This window comes from Oryctolagus cuniculus, chromosome 13 (assembly GCF_051225735.1).
Source record: "Oryctolagus cuniculus isolate XC-2025 breed Fujian yellow rabbit chromosome 13, ASM5122573v1, whole genome shotgun sequence".
NCBI lineage: Eukaryota > Metazoa > Chordata > Mammalia > Lagomorpha > Leporidae > Oryctolagus > Oryctolagus cuniculus.
Genome location: NC_142879.1, coordinates 101,586,731 through 101,611,067, shown reverse-complemented (window position 1 = coordinate 101,611,067; position 24,337 = coordinate 101,586,731). Strand labels below are relative to the sequence as shown.

Sequence of the window (24,337 nt, the reverse complement as noted above, 5' to 3'; positions counted from 1 at the left end):
GCAAAATGCATGCCAGCCATGAGCTGCTTGTGAAACCACTTAGCCATTTAGTTTTGAAAGTTAGAGAAGGTTAGCAGTGACCAGTGTATTCAATCGCTGGTATTGTAGTCACTTCAGCCGAAAACCTGGGCTCACACACTGCTTCGCCGTCGTCAGAAACTCTGCCACCTGAAAAGTCATCAATTCAGACATCTGGCTGTGACGCCAGTTAGCCAGCCGGTTCTTTCCAGTCACTTGCTGCAGCACTTCTGTTCCACTTTGAGCCAACTGGGCCCCCATCTGTCGACTGCACTGTTTTCTCTATCCATGGGCCCTTCCCTTCTCATTCCCATCCTGGTACACCTTGCATTCTGTGTTGTGTCATTACACACAGCCCATTTCAAAGGAGCTCAAGTCCACTGCCCTCTTTCTGTCCCTGGTGTCTGCCCTGTTTACGGACACTTCTCTTTATCTTGACCGTAACTGTAGGCTGGGAGTTGAATTACTGGAGAAAATCACGTAACTGGGACAGTTACTTATCCTTTAAAACTCCTGATCAGCAGTTTCAGACTGGTCCCTGTAACAAGGTTTCTGCCTTGAGCTCGCTGCCAGTCCACAATGAGAAAGAACCTCTCCCGTCTCAGGAAATGGATAACTGCCCCTCCCCCACAGAAAGTTCTAGCCTAGAGTTTATTGAGAATGTGGCACCCAGAAGGTGGGCGGCACCTTTATACGAACATCTGTAAGATGCTGTACTTGGATTCATACCTGTTTTTTTAAATATATATTTATTTGAAAGTCACAGTTACACAAAGAGAGGGAGAGACAGAGAGAGAGAGACAGAGAGAGAGAGGTCTTCCATCCACTGGTTCAGTCCCCAGATGGCCAACACGGCCAAGGCTGGGTCAGGCTTCAGAAGCCAGCAGCCAGGAGTGTCTTCCAGGTCTCCCATGTGGGTAGCAGGTGCCCAAGCACTTGGGCCGTCTTTTGCTACTTTTTCCCAGGCCATTAACAGGGAGCTGGATTGGAAGTGGAGCAGCCAGAACTCAAACCAGTGCCCATGTCTGATGCCAGCTTTACCAGCTATGCCACAATACTGGCCCCTTGGATTTGTGTCTGTATCTATCCTCTGTTTTATTACTTTAAGGATGTTGTTTTAATTGCTTTCTACCCTTCATCATTCCGGGTGGGAAATAATTGTCTTATCTTTCATAACTGTCTCTGTTCCCTTAGGTCCTTCATCTCTGGCTTCTTTCAGGATTTTCCTCTTTTTGTCTCCTTGACTAAGTTTTATCCTTTTTGATGCTATTATAAATGGAGTTGCTTTCTTGCTTCCCAGTTCAGATTGGAGTGTTCAGATGGTTCGTGTGTAGAAATGCACTTGCTGTTTGTGTGATGATCTCGTATCATGCACCGTCACCAAGTTCATTTGTTAGTTTTTTCAGTTCTTATATGATACCTTTAGGTTTCTCTACATATAAGATCATGTCATCATGAAAGGACAACTTTGTTTTATCCTTTCCAATTTGGATTTTAAAATTATTTTTCCTGGACTACTTTTTCTCTGATTAGGGCTTCCAGTACTAGGTTGAATAGAAATGGTAAAAAAATATGGTATTAGACAAAAAGCTTTATGGCCTTTCACATTGAAAGTGATGTACAGTGTGATATGCATTAAGGGGTTTTCAAATCATTTTAACATAGCTTTCTTTTATTTCTAGTTTGTTGAGCTTCCCCCTGCCTCTTAATCATGAAAGGGTAATAAATCTTGCCACATGCTTTTACTGTATCAATTGAGAGGTGCTGGTTTTATTTTTCTGTAACCTTATGTTTGTGAACATGATGAATTATGCCCATTCGTGTTTGTATCTTGAACCATCCTTGTATTCCAGGAGTCGATTTTACTTTGTCGTAGCATATATCCATTTGCTATTGTTGTTGAATTTGGTTCACTAGTATTTTGATGTGGATTTTTACATCAATAATCACAAGGGATATTTATCTGTAGTTTTCTCCCTTGTTCCTGTAGTGTAGTAGTACCTTTGGCTTTGTTACCAGTAAAATGGTGGTCTTATACAGTGAATGAATTTGACAGTGTTACCTCTTCTTCAATTCCTAGGAAGAATTTGAGGAGTGTCTATGTTCATTCTTCTTGGAATGCTTGGTAGAATTCACTAGTGAAGCCAACTGGCCTGGGGCTTTTGTTTGTTTGGAAGATTTTGATTACTGTTTCAACCTGTATATTCATTTCTGTTTCTTCATGGCTCAGTCTTGGTAGGTTGTATGTGTCTAGGAATTTGCCCATTTCACCCAGGTTATCCAGTTTGTTAGTACCCCATTTCTCATAGTATTCTTCTACAATCCTTAATTTCTGTGAAATTTGTTGTAATGTCCCTTGTTTAACTTCTGATTTTAGTTATTTGAATCCCCCCATTTTCTTAGCCTAGCGAAAGGCCTGCCAGTTTTGTAGATCTTCTTAAATAACCAACTCCTTGTTTTTTTGTAGCTTTCTACGTTGTTTTTCTGTTTTCATTGCAATTTCTTCTTTGACTCAGTAGTTGTTCATACTTGTAAGTGTGTTATTTGATTTCCACATATTTGTGCATTTTCCAGTTTTGCTTCTGGAGTAGATTCCTGGTTTCATTCTGTTGTCTTTGGAAAAGATACTTTGAATGACTTCAGTCTTTTAAAAACAGTTTTCAGACCTGTTTTTCGCCCTAATATATGGTATATCTTGGAGAATGTTGAATGGACTCTTGAGAAAATTGTGTATCTTGCCATTGCCAGGTGGAGGGTTTCGGATATGTCAGGTCCAGTTGGTCTACAGTGTTGTTCAAGTCCTCTGTTTCCTAAGTTGTCTTCTCTCTCACTGTTGTGTTCATGTTTGAAAGTGGGATGTGGAAGACCCCTACAACTCACACGGGACTACCTGTTTCTCCCTTCATTTCTGTCAGTGTTTCTCCACTGCATATACTTTGGAGCACTGGTATTTGTGTGTGTGTGTGTGTGTGTGTGTATGTAATTATTATATCTATTTGACTCTATTAACAGTCTTTAATGTCTTTGTCTCTTGCAAGTTTTTTTTTTACTTGAAATCAGTTTTGTCAGGTGTTATTATGGCTATACCTGCTTTCTTTTATTACTAATTGCATGGCTGTGTTTTTCCGTCCTCTCATTTGAAGCCTAGATCTCCAGTGGCATTCCTGTAGACAGCATGTTGTTGGATGCTGATTTTTTTGTCCCTTCTTCCAGTCTGTGTCTTTTGATTAGGGAGTTACTACATTTATATTTAAAGTAGTCACTGATAATCACCACCTTTTACAAATTTGTCATTTTTATTTCTCTGTGTTTCACAATTGTCTTGTCTCTCAGTTCCTTCATTACTGCCTTTACATTTAGTTGATTTTTGATAGGGACTCATTTTTTATTTTCTTTTTTTTAACAATTTTTATTTTATTTATTTTTTATTTATTTAACAGAGTTACAGACAGTGAGAGAGAGAAACAGAGAGAAAGGTCTTCCTTCCGTTGGTTCACCCCACAAATGGCTGCTACAGCCGGCGCTGCAGGCCTGGTCTCCCATGCAGGTGTAGGGGCCCAGGCACTTGGGCCATCCTCCACTGCACTCCTGGGCCACAGCAGAGAGCTGGACTGGAAGAGGAGTGACTGAGACTAGAACTCGGCACCCATCTGGGATGCCACGACCACAGGCAGAGGATAACCAAGTGAGCCACAGCACTGGCCCCTCATTTTTAATTTTTTTCTCATTTCCTTTGGTGTCTATTTTATAGATTTCTTTTGGTGGTTACCGTGGGGATTATCTGTAATAACCTAAAGTTATGGCAGTCTGTCTTAAATTGGTAGTAACTTAATTTCAAATGCATGCAAATTCATGTCCCCCTTCCCTCACATAGCTTATGTTGTTGATGTCTCAAATTACATCTTTTTATATTGTACATATATGAGGGACCTTTTGAAAGTTTATGAAAAATTCTGCAGGGATTTCAAACTTTATTTTACCAAAATAAACTACTAATCTTTAAAACAAACAGATTTAATTATCGGAAAGGCAGAGTCACAGTGAAGTTAAGAGAGAGAGAGAGAGAGAGAGAGAATAGAGAGAGAATGGTCTTCCATCTACTGGTTCACTCTCCAGATGACTGCCATGGACAGAGCTGAGTCAATCTGAAGCCAGGAACCAGGAGCTTCTTCCACGTCTCCCCTGTGGGTACAAGGGCCCAAGCACTTGGGCCTATATCCGCTGTCTTCCCAGGCACATTAGCAGGGAGCTAGATCAGAAGTGGAGCAGCTGGGACTCATATGAGATGCTGCTGTCTCATGAAGCAGCATTACTTGATATGCCACAATGCCAGCCCCTTAATTCCATTTTTCTATGAATTTTTGAAAGTACCCCTGTATTTATAATTATTTTGTGCATGTCTTTTAAATCCTGCAGAAAATAAAATGTAGAGTTTAAAAATTGCTCTAATGTGTGATTTGCATTTGTCTATCTAGTTATCTTTGCCAGAGAACTTTGTTTTCTTCTGTAACTTTGGGTCACTGCCCAAAACCCTTTCATTCAACCTGTAGGACTCCCTGTAGCATCTCCTGCATAGCAGGTGTAGTGGTCGTTTCCTCAGTTTTTTGTTTTCCCTGGCATAATCTTAATTTTCCCCTCACTCTTGGACTACACTTTTGCCAGATAGAGCATTTTTAGTCGGCAGTTTAAATACATCCTCTCTCCATCTTCTGGCCTGCAAAGCTTCCGTGGAAAAACCGACTGATCTTCACGTTGGAGATGGGCTGTACATAAGACGTTGCTTTCCTGTTTGTCTGTGTCTTCCAAGAGTTTGAGTGCAGCATGCCTTGGTGTGGGGCTCTGTGCGCACGTCCCACCTGGAGTTCGTCGGACCTCTTGAATTTGTATATCCATGTCTTTCCCTCAGTTTTGAACCGCTTCAGTTATTGTTTCTTCTAAGCTTTCTGTCCCTTTCTCACATTGTTGTTTTTTTTTTTCCCTCCTCTGGCTTGACAACTTCAAATTCCCTATGTTCCTTTTTTTTTAAAATTTATTTATTTATTTATTTTTTATTTTTGACAGGCAGAGTGGACAGTGAGAGAGAGAGACAGAGAGAAAGGTCTTCCTTTTGCTGTTGGTTCACCCTCCAATGGCCGCTGCAGCCAGCGCACTGCACTGATCTGAAGCCAGGAGCCAGGTGCTTCTCCTGGTCTCCCATGGGGTGCAGGGCCCAAGCACCTGGGCCATCCTCCACTGCACTCCCGGGCCACAGCAGAGAGCTGGCCTGGAAGAGGGGCAACCGGGACAGAATCCGGCGCCCCGACCAGGACTAGAACCTGGTGTGCCGGCGCCGCTAGGCGGAGGATTAGCCTAGTGAGCCGCGGCGCCGGCCCCTGCCTATGTTCTTATTCACTGATTCTACCCCTTCCCCAACTCTGGCTGTCTGAGGCTGCTTTTATGTCCCTCCAGTAAACCTTTCAATTCAGTTCTTGTGCTTTTCACCTCCAGAATCTCTGGTTTCTATCTATAATGTCATCTTCTTGTTGATACCCTCATTTTGTCCATGTATTATTTTCCTGATTTTTGGGGGCTCTTTGCGTTTTTCCTTTAGCTTTCTGAATATGCTTAGGACACTCATTTCAGAACCTTTGTCCAGTAAATCTGGTGCACATGTCTTTGTAAATGTGGGTTATGAGAAATCATTTTGTTTCTGTAAATGCGCAGTACGTTCCCATTTCTCCATATGTCTTGAGATCTTTTGTTGAACTTGAAGCGTCTGAAGGAACATTCACCTCTCCCAAATTTTTCAGATTGGCTTGCGAGACCTAGAATTGTTAACGGCTCCTGAGTCTCAGGATCAACCTGTGTGAAAGCATAAGGTTTTCTCACGTGGCTTTTTGTTTTTTCCTGAACATGCATTCTATTTGTCTCTGTGCATGTCTGTGTGCGTAATGTTAAATTTTCTCCATACACACGACTGCTTGTAAATATATATTTTTTTGACAGGCAGAGTGGACAGTGAGAGAGAGAGAGAGAGAGAGAGAGAGAGAGAAAGGTCTTCTTTTTACCGTTGGTTCACCCTCCAATGGCCGCTGCAGCTGGCGCACTGTGGCTGGCGCACCGCGCTGATCCCAAGGTAGGAGCCAGGTTCCTCTCCTGGTCTCCCATGCGGGTGCAGGGCCCAAGCACCTGGGCCATCCTCTACTGCACTCCCTGGCCACAGCAGAGAGCTGGCCTGGAAGAGGGGCAACCGGGACAGAATCCAGTGCCCCAACCGGGACTAGAACCCGGTGTGCCGGCGCCGCAGGTGGAGGATTAGCCTATTGAGCTGCGGCGCCGGCCATAAATATTTTCATTTCCAAACGAGTGTCACCCTGTCTTCTTCTTGGGGTCTCGGATGCCGTGTTTTGTTCCTCTGCGTGCCTTCTCTCTGTAGCAGGTGTGTGTAATCGGCAGGCTCATGTAGCTTTCACGTGCCACAGAGCTTGCCAGTGACTTGTGCAGCTTCTGCTGTCTGAGGTCCTGTCTCGTCCAGAGCGTCCTGTCTCGGCCCTGAGCCAAGTCAGACAGAGGCCCGCAAGCAGCTCAGAACATTGCAAAAACAATTTCTACTCTGCCCCTTTGACTGGAGGTGAATTACAGTTAAGTTACGCTTTTTGAATGTACCATGCTGTGCTAGAAAAGAGGTGGAACAAATATAAGGAACTTTCCTGATGTCCTTAATGTGGCTTTTTCTCGGTTTGGCATTTTTCTTTTGCTGTCGATCTCTGGAGTGGCTTCCTGTGAAATCATTTGAGCCAGTCTGTGGCTGTTTAATGTTTCCGTGGGAAGGCATGGGTCTAAAGCTTCCAAATCTACCATCACCATATTTTCTGATAAGAAATCAGTTGTTGATCTTAGAGAGGTTCCTTGTATAAATAAGTTCATCTTGCAACTTTTAAAATCCTTTCTTTGTCTTTCAACAGTTTGACTACAGTATGTCTAAGTGTGGATCTCTTTGACTTTATCCTACCTGAAATTTGCCAAGATAATTGGACAGATAAAAGTTTTGCATCACGTGTGGGAAGCTTTTCGCCATTATTTCTTCAAATATTCATTCTGCTTTTTTTCTCTTTTTTCCATAACTCTGGTATGTGTATATTGGTGTACTTGATAGTGTCCCACAGGTCTTTTTTTTTTTTCCCAAAGAAGCCTTTTATTTAATGAGTACAAATTTCCTAAGTACAACTTTAGGAATATAGTGATTCTTCCCACCATACCCGCCCTCCCACGTCCACTCCCACCCCACCCCCTCCTCCCTCTCTCATTTCCAGTCCCATTCTCCATTAAGAAAAAAAAAAATAACTATTCCTCAACTGTCAACACAAGCGCTGTTCAAGTCATTGCTTCTCAAAAGTGTCAGTTTCACTTCTACAGATTTCCTTGTAGGTGCTCTGTTGGTTATCATAGATAGAGGAGAACCTTTGGTATTTGTCCCTTTGGGACTGGCTTATTTCACTAAGTATGATATTTTCCAGATTGATCCATTTTGTTGCAAATGACTGGATTTCATTTTTTTTACTGCTGTGTAGTATTCCATGGTGTACATATCCCATAATTTCTTTATCCAGTCTTCAGTTGACGGGCATTTAGGTTGATTCCCTGTCCTTAGCCATTGTGAATTAAACTGCAATAAACATAGGGGTGCAGATAATTCTTCTATTTGCAGATTTCATTTCCCTTGGGTAAATTCCCAGGAGTGGGATGGCTGGTCATATGGTGGGTCTATATTCAGATTTCTGAGGAATCTCCAAACTGATTTCCATAGTGGTTCTATCGGTTTACACTCCCACCAGCAGTGGATTAGGGGACCTTTCTCCGCACATCCTCGCCAGCGTTTGTCGTTTGTTGATTCCTATATGAAAGCCATTCTAACTGGGGTGAGGTGGAAGCTCACTGTCCCCCAGGTCCTGGAGGCTATGTTTATTTATTCATTTTGTGGGTCCTCGACAGAATAACCTGGATGGACCCAGCTGCGTGTTCACTGAGTCTCCTGCTTGTTCACACCTGCCGTGGAGGCCATCTATGGAATTTTCCATGTCAGTTACTGTACATTCTACTGAACTGAAACTTTCAACCTCAGGATTCCCACTTCACTTCATTCTCTCTCTAAACACAATTCAAATCTCTGCTGACGGTCGCTGTTTCCCGAGACATTGTAAATGAACCTTGATTGTGTGGGCATGGTTTCCTTTAGTTTCTTGTACATACTTATGCCAGCTGATTGAAAGTCTTCGTCCACTAAGTCTAATATTGAAAAGGCTGCCTTAGGTTCTGACCCTGGGTGAATTCTGAGGTGTACTGTTCTTGTTCTTTGAATGTCTCACATGTTTGTAAAAACCAATATTTAAAATAATAAAATGTGAAAACTCTAGAAACCGGACTTCTCCCTTCCCAGGGCTGTGTTAGCTGCTGCTTGTCTTACTTTGCTCTTGATGGTTTCTTACTGACTTGCGTGGACAGTTCTATGAGTTACATGTTCTACGTCATGTGACCCCTGGGGTCTCTGCTTAGTTAGATTATTGGCTGGCTAATGCATTGACATTAAATGCCTAGCGCCCTGAAGTCCCGCACCCTCGGCTGAGGGGCTCTGCACACGTGGCCCCCACTCAACACTGTAGCACGTTGCGGCTCCTAGACTTCAGTTCTGCCCCAACAGAGCCTCAAGGTCAGCCACAGGTGAGAAATCAGGGCCTTCTCAGATGGGTGTTTGCTGGGCACGCCCCCAGCCCTGCACACGTCTATGGCATTTCAGATCTTCAGGGACTTGTTGAGGTTTTGCAAAGCTCTCCATAAACAGCTCATTGCCAGTATTTTCTTTATAATTTTTTTTTTTGGCCCACCTCTTGTTTGTCCCAGCAGGCATGAACCACCTCTGGTCACATTAGTGTTAGATAATTGCCACTGATTTTTTTTTATTTTATTTTAATGAAAGGGCTGTAAGGATAGGGCTTTCCTCATTGAGCAAGCTCTGAGTTCAACCAGAAGCAAGCTTTGTAAATGGTGCTTTTCCCAGGAGTTGTCATATAGATCAAATAGTCTCTTGGAAAATGAGGCTTTTGGGGGAAAGCCCATATCCATTCTGTCATTCCTGTGGTCACAATGCTGAAGATTTCCCCAGATACTGTGGACACAAGGATTCTGGGTTTCAAGGCTGCTATGGAGCTGGAAAGAGGCAATTGGGAACAGGAAAAATGGGAATGCCACAAAGCTCACTGTTCTTACTGAGATCCAGCCAGTTCTTTTAAATAGAAGCGAGCCTTTCATTAAATTTGAGAGTTCTGATAAGAGGTTATTTTGCCAAATGTTATGCATTCTTGTTGCTATGGAGATCAGATTTTTTGGAGGGCCTTACCCCATCATTCCAGATGTGTTCCTCTGTCTAAACCTGAACATAGGCACATAGGCACTTTGATACAGACGCTATAATTTTGGAAGTAATAGCATCATGCTTTGGTAATCATCCAGAGAGGTGATTCTCCCCACTAGCTGCACATTCTAGCCCTGTTCAAATAAATCTATGGCATTGGGATTCACACCTGGGTGTGCAGATTTCTTTCTTTCTTTTTTTTTTTTTTTTAATTGATTTGACAGGTGGAGTTAGACCGTGAGAGAGAGAGACAGAGAGAAAGGTCTTAACTTCCGTTGGTTCATCCCCCAAATGGCCGCTACAGCCAGAGCCACGCTGATCCAAAGCCAGGAGCCAGGTGCTTCCTTCTGGTCTCCCCATGCGGGTGCAGGGCCCAAGCACTTGGGCCATCCTCCACTGCCCTCCTGGGCCACAGCAGAGAGCTGGACTGGAAGAGGAGCAGCCTGGACCAGAACCCGGTGCCCATATGGGATGCCAGTGCCACAGGCAGAGGATTAGCCAAGTGAGCCACAGCGCCGGCCACAGATTTCTAAGCTATCAACCCAGGTGATTATGGTGGGAAACCAGGGCTGCAAAACACTGACTCCTGTCTCAATTACTTTCAGATCCCACAACATAAAACAGAAACATAACACCTTATATTTGGGAAGCTTCTAATTTTCCAAATGAATCAATGAAGGAAAACAGTCAAAAATGTATTTTTGCCAACTCATTCTTCTTTAGATTTTAAAACAGCTTTGAATCTATAATGCTTGTTGCTACCCAAGTTATAACACATTCTTAAGAGTGAATGAGATGTGCAATTAATTTCAAGGGGTAATCCATGAGATTGATAGTTTGATTATGCAAACTATTAATAAAAATATATTCTCAAAATATTTTTTAAAAGATTTATTTTATTTATTTGAAAGACAGAGTTACAGAGAAGGGTAGAGACATAGAGAGGTCTTCCATCTACTGGTTCATTCCCCAAATGGCCACAATGGCCAGAGCTGAGCCAATCCGAAGTCAGGAGCCAGGAGCTTCTTCCAGGTCTCATACGTGGGTGCAGGGCCCCAAGGACTTGGGCCATCTTCCACTGCTTTCCCAGGCCATAGCAGAGAGCTGGAGCAGAAGAGGAGCAACCGGGACTAGAACCGGCGCCCATATGGGATGCCAGCGCTTCAGGCCAGGGCTTTAACCTGCTGTGCCAGCACTGCTGGCCCCAAAATAGTTTTTAAAAACACTGAAAACAGGTATAATATCATATGGCAGGCACCTTAATATAGGCTTTATATGTGTCATTTTTTTTTTTTTTGAAGATTTAGTTATTTACTTGAGAGGTAGAATTACAGACAGAGGAAAAGAGAAAGGTTTTCCATCTGCAAGTTCACTCTCCAAATGGCTGCAACGCCAGAGCAGAGCCAATCCAGGAGCCAGGAGCTTCTTCCGGGTCTCCCACGTAGGTGCAGAGGCCCAAGCACTTGAGCCATCTTCTGCTACTTTCCCAGGCCATAGCAGAGAGCTGGATTGGATGTGGAGCAGCCGGGACTAGAAATGACACCCAAATAGGATGCCGGCGCCACAGGTGGGTGCATAACCCACTATGCCAGAGCGCCACCCCATATATGTCATTTTTAAGAAACATGTGTGTGTATATATATATATAATTGTCATCTCTAGCTACCCTACTTTGCAATAGAACACCAGAACATCTATTTTTAATGGCCTCGGGAAGGAGATATTATTATCAGCTGCATTATACAGATGTTGGAGTTGAAGCTTAGAGAAGCTCAGTTCCTTGTTGAATGCCGCACTGATAATGGTGGAGCCCAGGTGTTCTCACTCACTCAAGGTGGGACTTAAACTCTTAGCACAGTGGTTCCCAAAGGGTGGAAGCAGCGAGAAATCTTCATGACGCTGGCTTTCACCACCATACGTTTTTACTTGGTTGGTATTGGATGCAACTGAGGTATCTTAGTCCATCTGTGCGGTTATAAAAAAAATAGCACAGACTGGGAATTTAATACATCTATGAAGAACAGAAATTAATCTCGTTCACTGGATATCTGCTCTCATGATTTGATCGACTGGAGAAGACCCCACGTGTTACAGTACCACATTGGTGATTAGCTTTCCGCACGTGACTTTCGGTGGGACATAAACATTCACACCATACACTTGAGCAAGAGAAGTTTGAAAATGCCCCAGGTCATTGCAGTGTGCAATATATTTTCTGCCTCCTTAAGGAATTAAAGGAGCCAAAAGGCTTGGATAAGTGATGTGCTTCAAAAGTACATAGATGGCTCACTTGGTTTCTGTAAGTATTATATAGAAATAAGTACATCTGGGGCCAGCTCTATGGTGTAGTGGGTAAAGCCACCACCTGCAGTGCCAGCATCCCATATGGGCGCCGGTTCAAGTCCTGGCTACTCCACTTCCAATGCAGCTCTCTGCTATATCCTGGGAAAGCAGTAGAAGATGGCCCAAGTCTTTGGGCCCTGAACGCACATGGGAGACTTGGACGAAACTCCTGGCTTCTGGCTTCGGATCGGCACAGCTCCGGCCACTGCAGCCAATTGGGGAGTGAACCAGTGGATGGAAGACCTCTCTCTTTCTCTGCCTCTCCTTCTCTCTCTCTCTCTGTAACTCTTTCAAATAATAAATAAACAATCTTTTAAAAAATGAAATAAGTGTATCTATTATATCTAAAAGCTTATCTCTATAGGAAAATCGTTGCATCCAAGTAATGCACCAAGGGATAGCTGGACATCCATCAGTGCAGGACAGGGCAGTTGCGGCTGCACAGTAGCTCACTTGTGAAAGGTACAGGGATGTCAGCTGACTTCAAAGCTCACTGTGGGGGACCAGCGTTGCGGCGATGGCATCCCACATGGGTGCCGGGTTCTAGTCCCGGATGCTCCTCTTCCAGGCCAGCTCTCTGTTGTGGCCCGGGAGGGCAGTGGAGGATGGCCCAAGTGCTTGGGCTCCTGCACCCACATGGGAGGCCAGGAGGAAGCACCTGGCCCCTGGCTTCGGATCGGCGTAGCTCTCACCGTAGCGGGCATTTGGGGGGTGAACCAATGGAAGGAAGACCTTTCTCTCTGTCTCTCTGTCTCTCACTGTTTAACTCTATCTGTCAAACAAATAATAATAATAGTAAAAAGCTCACTGTGAACACACAGAGCTAGGTGACTGCTGTAACAGCACCCACAGTTAGCTGCGCTAAAAGTACGGTGTCCGGATCCTGGAGGGAAAGGCCCCTCTGCACCCCGCTGTCGGCAGGTTTTGGGGGAAACTTGCATGAATAGGATCTGAGATCTGTGAAGACCATTTACTGTGAGAGTTGGCTAAAGGTACACAGCAGAGGACGATCAGACAGCTGCCTTCAAATATCAGGAAGGCATATGCCACGTGGATTGGGATGCTAACCATATGGGAAGGTGGGGAGCATCAGGCTTAACAAGTAAACTGTGGGGAAGGGGTCTCTGTACAGACTGGAGAACTGCCCTTGGTTAGATCTGTTTTTCTAGCATGACCCTGGTTTCAGGTGTTCTTAGGGTCATCCACACAGCTCACTGTGGAGAAGCACCTGCCTACCTCTGAACAGGACACTGTTTTACTGCCCTTCATCAATGGGTTACTCAATCCAGACCTGCAAAATACAGGCGTATAGAATATGCATTAGATGATATAAACGTACATCCATGCATGCATTACATAGATTTGTAACTACTAGCTGTTTCATGTAAATACTACTCACTTTGTTTAGCACCTTGTACTTGTTACAAACTTCTTTCCCATACGTCATTGGTTGAGAATGTCATGTAATTAACTCAGCAAGCCTCTGGACACACAAGTGTGCCTCACTATCCGGGCGTCCTCATTAATGGAATACTACATCTCACACAGGATTCACACGGGCACGGTCAAATGGAAAAACCACAGTTGTCTGTGATGTTCAAGCAAAACGGCTTGAGTTAGGCTCAGGGAAGTAGAGAAATCAGAACCATGGAATTTGCTTTCTTTTTCGGGCGATCCAGTTGAATAAATCTACCCTCAAAGTGTAATGCCTTTTTTTTTTCTTTTTGCTACGCGACTCTAAACTCATTTCTGTTATCCAAAAACTACTGTATTTTTCTTTGCATTCGTAAGCAAAGGGGGGAAATCATTGATATTGTGATTTTGATTTTTAGAGAGCTTATGCTTTGAGAGTGTGAGGTCATTCTAACTCAGCAGTGATGTTTGCGAAGCTGCGGGATTCCTAGGAGCAGCGTGGGATCTCACGGTGAAACAGCAGCACAAACAAAGTCTCTGTTCTTGCATCTGTAGAGGTGCTGCTAAGGCTTTTAAAAGGATTTGGTCTCGCTGAGTACACTTCTAGGACACAATTTGCCTGCTCAGTTTTGGTTTCCTCTGACAGGCTATTCTAATGGGAACGTAGGATTTTCGAACAATTTTAAGTGCAACATGCTATTTTAAAAACCTTCTCAAGCACCGTCTTTTGCATCATCCGCTCGCTCTGTGTACGACACAGAGCAGTTTTGTCCAGTTCCTCAGGCTACAATCTTTTCTTAACTCCTGCGCTGCTTGCCTTGCGCCTTAAAGTCGCTTGATGCAGGTTTCACCTCACGAGAAGACTGCCAGTTCTTTTTGCTGGAGGCAAGAGAAGGAATTTCATACCCGTTAATTTAATTGCTGTAAGCCAAAACACCCAGCTTTCTGTTTTATTCATTAATCTGTAAATAATGTCTTAATATTTTCCTCTTAGTTAAGTTTTAACCCAATGCCGTTTCTTTTCCCATTTTGTATTTTTTTTCATCTTATTTGTGTATTCTACTCGATTTTAATTTGTGCTTGACATCTTTTCCTACTGCTTCAAGCCTCCCTTTAATAGCACGATGAAGGTGTTTCATAGCCTCTCTCTCGGTGTGACTCTTTTTGTTTGTCTTAGGAAGTGGCACTGGGAGAGCAACTTCCTCTCTTTTGGGATTTTTAATCCCCTCCATCGTGAAGATTCTTTGGGTTATCATAAATACAATTGTGGGTGCTCTCAAGGCTGAGCGCGCGATGGACAGCGAAGCAATACTAAACGAGAGATCGGCAGTCAGGCCAAGGTTAGCTTTTAGTTTTGTCACTGCCCGTTCATGAACTTTGAGCTGTTGTGACTGTAAAATGAGGATGCCATCCCTCCTTAAGGCAGTGCTGTCGGTAACATTCAGGGAAGTCTTTTAGAAACTGCAAAAAAAAAGGCGCTTATTACCCACTACAGATCCACGTTTGAATTGTGCAGAACCAATATTGTACCAGTGGTGAAATTGGCCCCGGCTCATTTTTGAGATATGTGAGAAGGTGGAAAATGTGGTGAATTTGCCCAGTCGTTTAGCATTAGCGAAAGACAATTTTGGCAGAGTAATTACTTTTTCCATCCTCAAATATACTGTCTCCCTTTCCATGCAAGGCAAGACGTCATATGTTTAAAATCTTGACGCCTAAAAAAGAACAAAAAAAAAAAAAAAAAAAAAAAGGAAAGAAATGTCACCTTCACAACACGTCAGCAAGCTTTGGAGAGTCCTGTAGGCTCCCGAGTCTACCATTTTGCCCTCCCATAGACTGTAAACCTCACAAGACCTTGGTGAGCCGGGCCCAGGATCTCACTGAGCCCTTGGCTCCCAGCATCTCCTGCGAGGCACCTTAGGAAGGCCTTGGACCAGAAGCAGATATGCGCACTTTTGTCCCTTTTCCCAGTGCGGCCCCACTGCTGTGTCTCCACGAATGGGGCAGTGAGAGAACCTGGAGTCCTTAGTCTCAGCGGGGTTGACTCTCAAAGAGCAACACTGGTTTGATACTTGGCTGTGTATGTACTCCGTCACACAGAGCTAATGTGTTTCTTCTTTTCGGTGTTGGTGACTGGGGCTAGGTATCTTAAATATTTTTCTTTTTTTTTTTTATAATTCAACAGACATTTGGTAAAAATGTGCTCCATGCAGCCTGTCCTCCAAGTGAGAATCAAAGAACAAGACTGTGGGTGTCTCTGTTCTTGAAGAAGTCACAAATTAATGGAGGAGGGACCCACAGGAGAATCATCACAATATGCAATGAACATGGGACTAGGGAGGCCTTTGCCCGTAAGTCAGATTTTAGGGTGTCCTTGCAGAGTGGCCTCGCAGTTCTCTGAAGGCCCCAGGCTCTTCCCCGGGAGCTTCCTGTTTTCGCCATTCCCAGCGTGGCCTGTGTGAGTCCTTCTTACAAACCGGGAAACCTTCCCAGAAGATCCCTGGGAGGCATCATCTCAGACCTCACTGGCCTAAGGGGACCCCCTCAGTAAGGAACTGGGGTACAGCTTATGCGAAAGAGACTACTGGGAAATAAGACAAGAGGGGGGTTGACCCAGATTGGGCCAGTATTTGGCTGTCATGTGAATGATTTAGACATTGTCCCAAAGGGAATGAAGCCCACGGGGACTTTGAGAAACGAGCGGTCCTTTTGTGGGGGTCTGACCTTCGCTCTCAAGGCCATCCCCCAGGAATGGCCTTCTGAGCTTCATTCCCCAAGAATGGCTCACAGAGTCTGGCACTTGGAAGGCCATTCTGGCTTAAAATTAGAAGCTTGATTGGCATTTTCTCTCCTTGAGTAGATCATAAAACATAGCTGTTGAACGGTCTGGCGATAATTCTTTCCCTTACAAATGAATTGGTCTTTTTGCTTGGATGACCAAAATGCTTTTTTTTTTTATTACATAGGCCAACAGTTGTACCAGAATGTTTAGTTTGTTTGTATGTTCTCAGTTTTCCCAGGTATATATTATATATGCCCAGGCTTTATTTCAGTAGAGATTTTCTTGAATTGTCTTCTTTTTTTTTTTTTAATTTGCTATCTTGTACTTGTTTTTCTTCTGAGACTCCTCTCCATGTGTTCAGTCTTCTTTACCCTTTTGTACCCTTGAGTTTTTTCATGAACTCTTTGTCCATCTTTTTTCTTTTTTTAAGATTAATTTAATTTAATTTATTTGAAAAAGTTACAGAGAGAAGTAGAGACAGAGAGAGAGAGAAGTCTTCCATCCGATGGTTCACTCCCCAGTTGGCTGCAACGGCCAGAGCTGCGCTGATCCAAAGCCAGGAGCCAGGAGCCAGGAGCTTCTTCTGGTCTCCCATGTGGGTGCAGGGGCCTAAGGACTTGAGCCATCTTCTGCTGCTTTCCCAGGCCTTAGCAGAGAGCTGGATTGGAAGTGGAGCAGCTGGGATTTGAACCAGCGCCCATATGAGATGCTGGCGCCTCAGGCCAGGGCGTTAACCGGCTGCGCCACAGCACCGGCCCCAGTCCATCATTTTACAGTGTTCAAATCTTTATTTATTTACAGAGATCGCCCCCCCCCCATCTATCTCTTTATTCTTGCATTCTTTCTAGCTTTCTCATTTCCAAAAAAAATTTTTTTCCCACTTCTAATTCTTTGCGGATGTCTGTTTTTTCTTAACAGATCGCCTAATTTATAAACTTTAACCTCTCTAAGCGGTGTGTTCCTTTCCTTACTCTCAGGATTTCTCTCTCTCCTTTTGCCGCTGTTGTCTGTTTTGTAGCCAGGCAGGTCTGTCTCCCCCACACGCGTTGTCTTTGAGGGTGTTGTTCTGCTCGGTCTTCTCCGTAGTTCTAGTTCTTATCATCCATTGCCCCTTACGGAAGCTGCTCTAGTCTTCATTCTGCTTGGAGTTCTCCTGGCCTCTTAGAAGGGAGGCGTGGCCAGGACCCATAGGCTGTGTTCACCACCATGGCCTCTCTGCTGCCCTCCTCTTTGTTTTGTAAAAGCTGTCGGGGGCCGGCGCCTCCCTAGGCTAATCCTCTGCCGGGTTCTAGTCCTGGTGGGTTGGGGCACTGGATTCTTTCCCTGATGCCCCTCTTCCAGGCCAGCTCTCTGCTGTGGCCAGGGAGTGCAGTGGAGGATGGCCCAAGTGCTTGGGCCCTGCACCCCATGGGAGACCAGGATGAAGCACCTGGCTCCTGGCTTCGGATCAGCGCAGTGCGCCGGCCACAGAGCGCCAGCCGCGGCGGCCATTGGAGGGTGAACCAACGGCAAAGGAAGACCTTTCTCTCTGTCTCTCTCTCTCACTGTCCACTCTGCCTGTCAAAAAAAAAAAAAAAAAGCTGTTGGGACTCAGACCTATAGAATGTCCCAACACCACTAGGACCTGTGCCGATGGCTGTGACCATGAATCCCAGCCAGAGAAGCAGGTGTTGTGGCGCAGCGGGCTAAGTCCAGTTGCCCTGCTGCCTTGCCAGCTCCCTGCTAATGCCCCCGGGAAGGCAGTGGAAGACGGCCCAAGTGCTTGGGCCCCTGCACCCACCTGGGAGACCAGGATGGTGTTCCGGGCTGCTAACTTGGATCTGGCCCAGGCTGAGCTATTGCAGCCATTTGGGGAGTGAACCAGTGGATGGGAGATCTCTCTGTCTCTCCCCCTCTCTAGTCACTCTATCTTTAAAATAAATAAATACATATTTTTTTAAAAAAGCAGTAGCTGAAAAGTCTGCTCTCAGTTCTGCTGCTGTGGCTGGACCTTCTGGGCCTTCCCAGGCGCCTCTGCCCTCCCTCTGGGGTTGGCACTTTGTGCCAGCCTGTTTGTGCCTGGGCACCATTGTGGATACCTTGTTGCTTTGTTGTGTACATTGGCCCTCATGTTTTCTGTTTTGCTGTCCTAGTTGTTCCGTAACTAAGGAGATTTGAAAACTTTGCTGCTATCATCTTTCCATAATCCCTCCAGTTTTTCTTCAGAAAAAAAAAATTGTTCTGCAATTTTAAAATTGAAAAATGCATTAGGTCATTGACGCCAATAAAATCACCTCGAAAAATTGGGGCGAGGCTTTCGGCATGGCAGTTAAGACACCACTTAAGACGCTTGTATCCCGTATCCAAGTGCCTGGGTTCAAGCCTCCACTCTGCTTCTGATCCCTGCTTCTGATTCCAGCTTCCTGCTGATGCGCACCCTGGGTGACCCCAGGTGATGGCCTAAGAACTTGAGTCCCTGCCACACACCTGGGAGACTCAGGTGGAGCTCTGGGCTTCTGGCTTTGGCCTGGTCTCGCCCCTACTGTGGGCATTTCGGCGTGAACCAGCAGATAGGCCATCTCTGTCTCTCTGCCATTCGAATGAACAAAAAAGTAAATAGTAAAATAAAACAATCTTTTTAACTGGAGAAGTTGAGCTTTGGGGCCCTCTTCCGAAGTGTCCTGGAGCTCTGAGAAAGAGCCATGGTGTTTGCTTTTGAATGTACACAGCTCACATGATCATAGTGTTGTAGAGGAGCCTGGAGAGCAGACCGATCTGGATTCAAGTCCCACTTCTGCCGCTTGTCAAATTGCCTCTGCCTGTTCATTCCTTTCTCTTCATTTCCCTGGGGTTTCTGTTCACCCACAAAGTGGAAACCTTACTGCGGTTACAGCTGCCCCTACCAACTGCCTTGGGGTAATTAACTTTGAAGGCTGTTGGCTGTTGGAGGTTAATAAATGCACACTTGTAATCTTCTGCTTGGTCACATCCTAATGCATGGAAGGTACGATAAAATGACAACAGAGTATACGATTACAAATATAATCATTTTTTAAAATTATTTTGCGGCCGGTGCCGCGGCTCACTAGGCTAATCCTCCACCTTGTGGCGCCAGCACACCGGGTTCTAGTCCCGGTCGGGGCGCCGGATTCTATCCCGGTTGCCCCTCTTCCAGGCCAGCTCTCTGCTGGGAGTGCAGTGGAGAATGGCCCAGGTGCTTGGGCCCTGCACCCCAGGGGAGACCAGGAGAAGCACCTGGCTCCTGCCATCGGATCAGCGCGGTGCGCCGGCCGCAGCACGCCGGCCGCGGCGGCCATTGGAGGGTGAACCAACGGCAAAGGAAGACCTTTCTCTCTGTCTCTCTCTCACTGTCCACTCTGCCTGTCAAAAAAAAAATTATTTTGCATTAAAAGCCTTATTGTAGAGTAATAGAACAGCCATTAAATATTCTCAAGCTAAGTTGATGACGTCACTGGGACTTGTGATGCAGTGTCTGAGTCGTATTTAAGTTTGCTTTGAGAACGAGACTCTGCAACCATGTTGAGGAGCTGGCCTTGACCTTGCAGCCTGGCAGCCTGCACCGTTTACTAGAACCTTTCGGTTTGTTAATGCCTGCAGTGCGAAATTCCTTTTATAGCTTCCAGCCTGCAAACATCACACTCAGTGAGGGTGCATTGAGCAACTACTAACTGCTAGAAACCAGCACAGGCAGATGCCTTCTGGAAATTTCCAGTTCAAGGAAAAGGGAAAACACATGAGCCACTGCCAGACAGAGGGAGGTGGCCCTGGTACAGAAGGAGACGGTGTCTGAGCTGCACTTGACGTTCAGGAAGGGATTTCTGATGAGAATGGGGCCCTTACCTGGCAGCCAAGGGGTGTGTGGGCGTTTCCAAGCAGAGAGGAAGGCAGCCAGCCAGGCACGTGCAAAGGATGGGATGTGGGCACACAGCACACGCAAGGTGTGATACCTGAGAGACAGGTGCACAAGGCAGCACTCCCCACGCTGGCTGAGGTCCACACTCAACAGGAGAGCATTGAAAAAAAATCACGCATCTTTACAGGCCCCACCCGGACTTCAGGAATCGCATTCTCGGATAGTTAGTGTCAGGAGTCGGATTATTGGCTCACGTAGGGTTAGAGAGAAGGCAGGGCAGGTGAGGCTGCAGAGGAAACCCACGTGTGCGCCGCGAGGGGCTTGTGCGCCACGTTGTGGAGCTTGGTGCTTAGTCGAAGGGCAGAGGTTGCGAGGGGAGAATTTGGGGGACATTAGTGGATCAGATTTGTGATCTATAAAGATCGCCAGATTAAGATACAGCCCTGCCCTCGTGAAGGATACAGTCTCAGTTACAAGGTCAAACATCTTCAAGTTTCAGTTGTCACGACTAAAACGGAAGTCATCACCCACCTTGCATGGTTATTGTGAGGTTTAAATGGGACCTTTGGTATGAAACATGTGCTACAGTGCCCGATCCGCAGTGTGCATTCAGAAGGTGTTGATCTGTTACTGGAGAAAGCCACGGAGCCAGGTACTCGGTGGGCATTACCACCCAGCCCAGGCCGCCAGAGAGGTGTTAGCGTTTCTGTTCCAGCATCCCCCCCAGCACCCCTGGAAAGTCCTTTCCTTGCGTCCCGCTTTTCACACCCTTTGCCTCTGTGACAGCCTTCATGCTGGCAACGTGCAGACCCACACCCCCGACCTGCTTTCCTCTCCTGAGTTCCAAACCCACTTACCCAACAGGCCCCTGGGTATCTGCACTTACACATCTCTAGGTACTTTATCCAACTTGGGTCTTCTCAGGGCAGGCATCTGGCACAGTGGCTAAGAAGCTGCTTGGGACGTCTGTGTCCCATGTCGGAGAGCCTGGGTTAATGGCTGTGTTCCACTTCTGAGCCAGCATCCTGCTACTGTGCACTCTGGGAGGCAGCCGGTGATGGCTCAAATGCTTGGGTCCCTGCCACCCACGTGGGAGACCTGGATGGAGGTCTAGGATCCTGGCTTTGGCCTGGCCCAAATCTGGCTGTTGCAGTCATTTGGGGAGTGAACCAGTGGACAAGAAGTCTCTCTCCATGTTTCTATGTCTTTGTCACTCTTTCAAATAAATAGAATATATCAAACTTTAAAAATATGTGTAAGTTAGGGCCTCGAACCAAATACCACCCTTCCCCCGCCCAAGAGACGAAAGTGCAGGAGTCTTCATGGACGCACCCATAACTGGGGTGCTCCCATTAGTGCTCCCCAAGCCACGACCTCCAGACAGTCACCACCTCCATGCTGGACCAGTAGATCACCTCTGAATTCCCCACACCAATTTTTGCTTCCCCTAGGACTCCGCACCTTCTAGTCCTGAGAGATTTTTCTAAGAAACAAAATTGGTAAAAATCCTACCTCTCCAACCCCACTACCGAAACCCCTTCAGTGGCTTTCAAGTGCCCTTAAAATGAACCGTGCACTCCTCACTAAGCCGGATCAGACCCTTCAGGCTCTCCCCACCCAAGCCTCGTTGGCTCCCCCGCCCCCTTCCCTATTTTAATACTCTGTGTGGTGACCTAGACAGCAGGCGGCCTCCCCGCTCATGCTCAGATCCATCTCGCGCAATGCCTCGCCCTCCCAGAATCCCCCCGGGCCTTTTCCCCTCCTCACCAGGTGCCATTCATTGTACTTGTAAGTGTTTCATGCCCATCTTGCCCCCAGCTGTAAAAAGCATGACAGCAGAAAGAGTGGCTACAGTTCACGCTGTGTTCACGGAGTCACTCTGGGGATTTGCCTACTTGCTGAAATGCGTTTGTCACCGCCCAGTCAATACTCACCTTGCTTTCGTGGTCATGCTTGGGTGCACGCAGAGAGCTGAACAATTTAAGCTGCCCAGCACACACCTTCTCAGCTGAGGTTGAACCAGGCACTGCTTTTGGCTGCCACCTGAAAACAAGTGTCCATTCTCTGGCTGCAGCACACCCCCACTTTTTTTTTTAACATTTTTGTGCTTTTTATTGGTTATGTCACTGCTTGAAATGGTCCTAGACATGGAGCTGAAGTGTTGCCTGGCAGTCCTAAGAGTGAAAAAGCTTGATGTGCCCATGGAGAAAATACTCTGTGTCGTGTAACATTCCTGTTGGCCATGAGTTCAATGTCCCTGAATTAACAGCACCCGGGAAATGATGTGTCCTCTAAGAGGAGCACACACGTGCAGGGTTGTGCACCGATCAGGTGACGGAAATGTGCCCGGAGGCCTGCAGGAACCTAACCCTGGCTGCTGCTAGGGGCAGTGGGATGGTATTGGCCCATTCGTTGTCTGTGGTGACTGCAGAACAAAACGGGTACAGCGGTGAGGCACAGCAGGTTCAGCCACCGTTTGCAATATCAGCATCTCATACCAGACTGCCGGTTCGAGTCCCGCCTGCTCAGCTTCCAATTGAGCTCCCTGCTAATGCACCTCAGAAACAGCAGGTGATGGCCCAGGTCCTTGGGCCCCTGCCACCCATGCGGGAGGCCTGGAAGAATCTCCTGGCTCCTGCATTTTGTTAACTTCTGTGTCCTCAGTAGCCAACACAATGACTTTCACATAACAAATATTTGTTGCAATGGAATTTTGTAAGCATATGTGTTTTATGTGTAAATATATTCACTTACATATACATTCACATACACAGAGAAATTATATATGTGTGTGTATTATATATAACACAGATCCAAACTAAACTGAACGTTTCTTTGCTGCCAAATGTGTATCTCACAGCTTTATTATTTCTTTCTGCTTTTCTAAGAAAACCTAAGTAGAGGTTTCTTTTTGTTACTGCCTTTATCTCAACCTAGGATGCGGAGAAATGGTTGGTTCCTTTGTGGGTGGTTTGGAACTTATCGTCAGCTTACTGAAATCAGATAACCAGAAAGTTCTGGCTGCTGCTACTACCAGTGTAGCCAAGGACCAGGAAAATCTAGCTGTCATTGCAGACCCTGGAGTCGTCCCTTTATCATCCAAACTGACAAATACAGTAAGTGACACGGGTTTTCTTAAATGCATTCTGTCTCCCGGTATTGTGGGGTAGTGGCATCAACCAGGAGCTTAACATCCAGAGATCTGCAAGCAAGTTTAATATCCACCCCTCCTGGAGAGCCTGGGTCACCTCACTTACTTTCTCTGAGACTAATATATGCACAAGCGTATTTTAAACCGTAAAACATTCATAGGCGAGAGCCTTGTAAGAGAGAGGCTGCTTTTCATTTGCCCCTGGCAAGGCCGGTGGTGGCACATAGAAGTGCTGTTATGTAAGCCTTAGCTATCATCTTCCCCACCACCAGCCAGCACCATTGTCATTCTGAAGATGCTTGTGCAAGCCAGTGTGTCGATGGAAGACTCCGGCGATCCCTGTACTGTTTACCTAGAGCCGGGCAGATCATTGAGAGACAATGCCTTCACTGTGACCAGAGGTACTGCAGCAGAGCGTGGACTGCCATGTGGCAGGAGAGCCGTAGAGCAGAAATGCAAACGCTGGCAGGATGCTGGGTCTAGCAGACCTTTCATTTCTCAGAGAATCTGCCAGTTCAGGACAGCCAAGCTGTTGCCCAAAACAAGAGACTAGGACCACGAATACACACAAAGCAGTGCGCCGCTCGCTCGATCACCTTATGACCGCATGAGGTGATCACATACGAAAAGGAGGACCTGGTTTGCACAAAGCAGACAGACAGGAAATCAGGAAGACCCAAATCGCGTCATCGCATTTGCTGTACTGTCTTCTCCCTCTCGGGAAACAAGGCATTTTACTGATGTAGAAATATTCCTGGCCGGCGCCGCGGCTCAATAGGCTGATCCTCCGCCTTCCGGCGCCGGCACACCGGGTTCTAGTCCCGGTCGGGGCACCGGATTCTGTCCCAGTTGCCCCTCTTCCAGGCCAGCTCTCTGCTGTGGCCCGGGAAGGCAGTGTAGGATGGCCCAAGTGCTTGGGCCCTGCACCCGCATGGGAGACCAGGAGAAGTACCTGGCTCCTGCCTTTGGATCAGCGCGGTGCACCGGCCATTGGAGGGTGAACCAACGGCAAAAGGAAGATCTGTCTCTCTCTCACTGTTCACTCTTCCTGTCAAAAGGAAGGAAGGAAGGAAGGAAGGAAGGAAGGAAGGAAGGAAGGAAGGAAGGAAGGAAGATTCCCAGGGTGAAGGGGTAGCATGAGTCCGCTTACTCCAGTTCAGTGAAGTGTTCCTTTAAGACTGTATAATGGGGCGACGGGGGTGGGGGTGGGTGTGGGGCACTGTTAGCTGCTGCTTGGGGCATTCGCCTCCCACCTCAGAGCGCCTGGGTTCAAGTCCAAGATCCACTTCCAGTTCCAGCTTCCTGCTGTTGAGCACCCTTGGAGGTAGCAGGTGATGGCTCAAGTACTTGGGACTCCGCCACCCACATGGAGACCTGGATTAAGGTCTA

At 46.2% G+C, this 24,337-nt stretch overlaps 1 protein-coding gene across 1 annotated transcript in view; it reads left to right on the top strand.

Annotated features, from left to right (window-relative positions):
- LOC149122812 (outer dynein arm-docking complex subunit 2-like) overlaps positions 1-24,337 on the top strand; it is a 166,078-nt gene that overhangs the window by 80,832 nt on the left and 60,909 nt on the right. Inside the window, 3 exon segments of the mRNA XM_089311277.1 lie at positions 20,386-20,456; positions 20,584-20,693; positions 22,735-22,913. Of these exon segments, the coding sequence (XP_089167403.1) occupies positions 20,386-20,456; positions 20,584-20,693; positions 22,735-22,913 (360 nt within the window).